The 4338-nt window shown below is 52.3% G+C and overlaps 1 protein-coding gene across 1 annotated transcript; it reads right to left on the bottom strand.

Moving 5' to 3' along the window:
• Positions 1 to 2294: 2294 nt before the first annotated feature.
• Positions 2295 to 4068, bottom strand: EAH_00041470 (hypothetical protein; the record flags this gene model as incomplete). Its single annotated transcript, XM_013391801.1, has 4 exons — positions 2295 to 2363; positions 2767 to 2963; positions 3085 to 3175; positions 3856 to 4068. The coding sequence occupies 4 exons, from the start codon at positions 4066 to 4068 to the stop codon at positions 2295 to 2297; spliced, it is 570 nt and encodes a 189-aa protein (XP_013247255.1).
• Positions 4069 to 4338: the final 270 nt, after the last annotated feature.

Raw genomic sequence — 4338 nt, 5'->3', positions numbered from 1 at the left:
TGCAGCCCAGACTTGTGAGGTGGGAACGGAACTGACTGGTCATACGCTTGGGGTTGACAAATCGCTCTGAACACTTAATCAGTTTCAGCCTCGTTCTGTACTGCAGAGACGAATGCCTGCTCTCGTATGCAGGCGTACCACCCTGCTTTGCATTTAATGCAGTCATTTGCGCTGGAGGCACGCATTGACGGCTGATAGGTACCAGCAGGGCAGGGGACAGGCTTTGGTGTGCCGGCAGGGCAATAGGAGCCAGCTGGACATGGCCCATTGCCGAAGGAATCCGTTTGCTGCAAGCAAAAGATGCCTCCAGAACAGAGATTGTCGATGCGGCGCAGAAGGCAGGCCAACGCATTCAAGGAAATGTGCAGTCACCAATACACACTCGTTATTAGTAATTACAAGCAACGCATTCAAGGAAATGTGCAGTCACCAATACACACTCGTTATTAGTAATTACAAGGGAACCTCCTACAAGGGGTGCGATGCTTGTGCTTCTCGTAGCACAGTAGTAGCCCGCAGCACAATCTCCTGTGGGTTCGTGTAGCTCTTCCTTTTGACAATATTTTCCAGCCGGACACGGTAGGCAATCGTCAATACTCTTCCCGTTTGTCTTGGGGTTGTAAGTACCAGGGGGACAATTCTTGTGGATTATTGAGCCTTCCTCGCAATACATACCCTTTCTACAATCCTTCCGGATCAGGTTTGCTGGGCCCATGCCCTACTCACACACCAGGACCTTTAAGCACCTTAATCCCCCCACAGCATATATACCAACTAAAGCGGTCAAGAACGTTGCGTGTGCCTCATCGGCGATTCAGGGGTCAGCGCACCGCTTGGTCGCAATAATATCCAGCAGGGCAAGGGCGGCAAGCTGTCAACCCTTCTTCCTCAGCATGCGTCCCAGGTTTGCAAAACTTCGCAAGGGCGCTGCCCACGGGGGCATAGGTGCCAAGTGGGGCAATTTCACGTTTGGGGGTGGTTGAGCCTTCCTTACAGAAGTATCCCCCATCGCAAGGCCCAACAACAGGAGTGCCGTCGACAATAGTGCAATAAGCCCCAGGAAAGCACGCTCTGCAGTCAGTTTCAGATGTGCCACCTTCATATGGATTGAACTCGCCGGCGTTGCACGGTTGAAGCTGCGTTGCGCCTTCTTTGCAAAAACCAAAAGCAGGGCAGATAATGCCTGGAGGCCAAGCAACACATTTATGAGCACAGGGGAAGATGCAAACAGTCAGGCTGCATGTCGGTGGGCGCCACAAACCTCAGAAACGAAGTAAACAGCTGCTGTAGAACGCAGTGTCAGAGGGGATAAGGCATTTGTGCTGGCAAATTTCTGACGTGGGTAGTGCTATCTACATGAATAATTCCCTCGTACAAGAGCTAGCAGGAAAAACACAAGACATGCATGAATGCAGCTCTTGCCCGATGCCATTGAAATGGTCAACTAAAAGAGCTTGTTGGGGGCAGCCCGAGCACTGGAACTTCCCGAACAATTGTGACTCATTCGCAACCTGGGACCTACGTTCCCAGGATGGCCAAGCATAGCTTATTATCAACCATCCTACGAAGGAACATCTGTGATGATGTGCCAAGCCCGCTCTGGACAGTTCAGTGAGGTGCCAGTGCAAGCCCTGCCATTTCAGGCCAGTGCTGTTGGTTCGGTAACTCAGGGACAAAGGATGCTGCATGATAAATGAAGCCCCTGCTCTCCTGATGTCCCCCCGAACGAGTGTCGAGCTGTTAAAATCTGCTGCAGCGCCTCGATATGGGATATAAACTCCCCACTACGAGAAAGGGTCATGCGCTTTCTCTACACCCTCTTCACGGTGCACAGGAGTTATCCGAATATGGCATGCGCAACTCTGCTCGGCTTCATCAGGAGCTGGCTGCCACATGTGGCAGTTAGGGAAGTGTCAGCGCATTTTGCCAAGTTACCTTTACCGTGCTCAGCAGAGCAGTGTATTTCCACTTCCACATACGCACCTGTGAGGCCGTCTCTAGGAGCCGGATCTGTGGCTCTTTCCAGGCACAATGTGCCGGCAGCACATTTCCCTGTGGGTGCAGAAAGACCGGGAGTTTCGCAGTAATACCCAGGAGGGCACGCCTTACAGTCTTGTTCGGATTCCGCTCCAGTGCCACTCCTGAGTACATTTTTGAATATTGAAGCATTCGTGGGGAATAAACAAATATTGTGGTCCCTTTTTTGAAAAATAGCTGGAAGGTTTCTCAACATTTCCTCTCTATGTTACCGAGTTTTCGCGAATGTGCTAATGCACAGGGGGCGTTTACTCACCTTATCGTCCCTTTTGGGCAGAGTCGTGGGTCAGAAGACCCGACAGGGCAATAGCTGCCCGCAGGGCATTCTGTGGGCGTTGTCACTCCAACGCCACAGTACTTTCCAGCGGGACAGGGTATGCAGTCGTTGGCGGACCTTCCCCCAGTGTTTGGGTTGTATGTTCTATTCGCAGAATAAATGGGTCAAATCCCAGCAAATGCACCACGACGTAGCTGCTCACGTACCCAAATATTGTGCACTGTCTTTGTTTAGAGTCACGTGGGCTGTGCCAGCTGACAAGCGACCTAGGCTACGTTCATCATCGCTTCTTACTGAGCAGGGCACGCGACCTGATCAGGCTTGGATGATCCCGGAGGACAAAAGTGACCCTGTGAATATATACGGAGTGCAGAAAACAAGCAGGTGTGCAACGTGGTAGGGCACAGCACATACTTGTCCCCGGTGAGAAGAATCGTTTGCTAGAAGCTCACCGTACTGCATTCGCCAGTGCCGTCTGCAGACTCCGTGCCTTCTTCTGCATAAGTCCCAGCCTTCGATATCATGCAGTCTGAGACGCCCGTGCGCCCCTCCAAAGGGTTGTACGTCCCTCCTGGGCAGGGTATTGCTTTTGCAGCTCCCGCGGGACAGTAATGGCCCCTGGGACACAGCGTGCTGTTTGAAAGGTCAGCTGCGCACATGGCAGAGCCGCCACACTTTGATTCCCTAACAGTAAGGAGTAAGAAAGGGGCTGTTAATGGCAGGCATATTGAAAAGATGTGGGGAATGGAGTTGCCTCCGTGGGTCCTTACTCCACCCTTCTCCGTCGCACAACATGCCGGCGCTGCAGCGGTACTTTGAGAGCATGTCGTACGTAGTGACGTCTAGGGGGCAGTACGAGCCCTGAAATACAAGGGGGCAGCAGTGGGAGTTCTTCACGCTTCATTGGCATGATGAAGTTAGGGAACTATGACGACAGGCTTTCCATGGACACCACAGAAATGCCGACGCTTGAACCACTAGCCACCACGATAGATCCTATTCTGAGGGAACGCATATTCTTGCAAAACTGTTGGAATACTTGCCCTGGGGCATTTCATGCAGGTCCCATCTCCGTCTTTAGATGTAAAACCCGGGCCACAGGGAGACCGCAACCCGTTGGAGCAGCTGTAGCCTGAGGGGCATCTCCTGCACATTGAGGGGTGGCTTCCTGGGCCGGGGTACTTCGTGCCATAGCCATCGCTGTATGTGCCTAGGAGCACAAGCGTGAACATGATCACGGCCTGGGCCAAATGCAAAATAGAACTGAGGTTATGCAGCTATGCCGCATTTGCAGTCCGAAAATACCACTATACATGATCGAGGGTGCGCTTGTGGAGCGCCAGCACTTCAGAGCCGAGTCACCTTTAGGGCAATCTAAAGGCTCAGCGGAACGTTGGGGGCAGTATTTCCCTGCTGGACAGGGCAAGCACTGGACAATATCCTGCAAGCATTTGAACAGTGGAATAATTGGGTGGATTTGTACGATATCTACTATCTTTACAACACGCAACTCCACTAGCAGCAAAAGGCAATTTGCTTACTATTGCCATTGTGTTGGGGTTATATGTGCCTCCTGGGCACGGGTGGTGGTCAGGGGACTCTGTCCGCTTCGGGCAGTAAGACCCCCTGGGGCATGGTATCGGATCTGTTGAGCCTTGAGGACAGTAGTATCCCGGCAGGCAAGAAATGCATTCTCCAGCATCCGCCAATGCACTGGTATTGGAGTACGTTCCCGGGGGACAAGGCCTTTCCATCCCTGCTATTGTGCCTGGAGAACTCAGCAATGAGGTGTTTGAGAAAAGAAGCGGCCAATGCAAAGCACGTGAGCTTTGGTGGTACGCGTACAATTACAAACGCCGCATTCTGGCGCTGCTCTTGTGGGAAAAGCTAACCAGTGGGACAGTAGTAGCCCACAGGGCACTTCATGAATTTGTTTGTCTCGTTGAAGCAACTCTGAAGAAAACAACGGCACAGCAACAATAGCTCTGAACGCCCCGCTGCAGCCAACTGCAGCAGTATGCTGC

The sequence above is a fragment of the Eimeria acervulina genome, genomic scaffold, assembly GCF_000499425.1.
Source record: "Eimeria acervulina Houghton genomic scaffold, Eah_scaff524, whole genome shotgun sequence".
NCBI lineage: Eukaryota > Apicomplexa > Conoidasida > Eucoccidiorida > Eimeriidae > Eimeria > Eimeria acervulina.
This window is presented reverse-complemented; position numbering and strand designations above follow the sequence as displayed.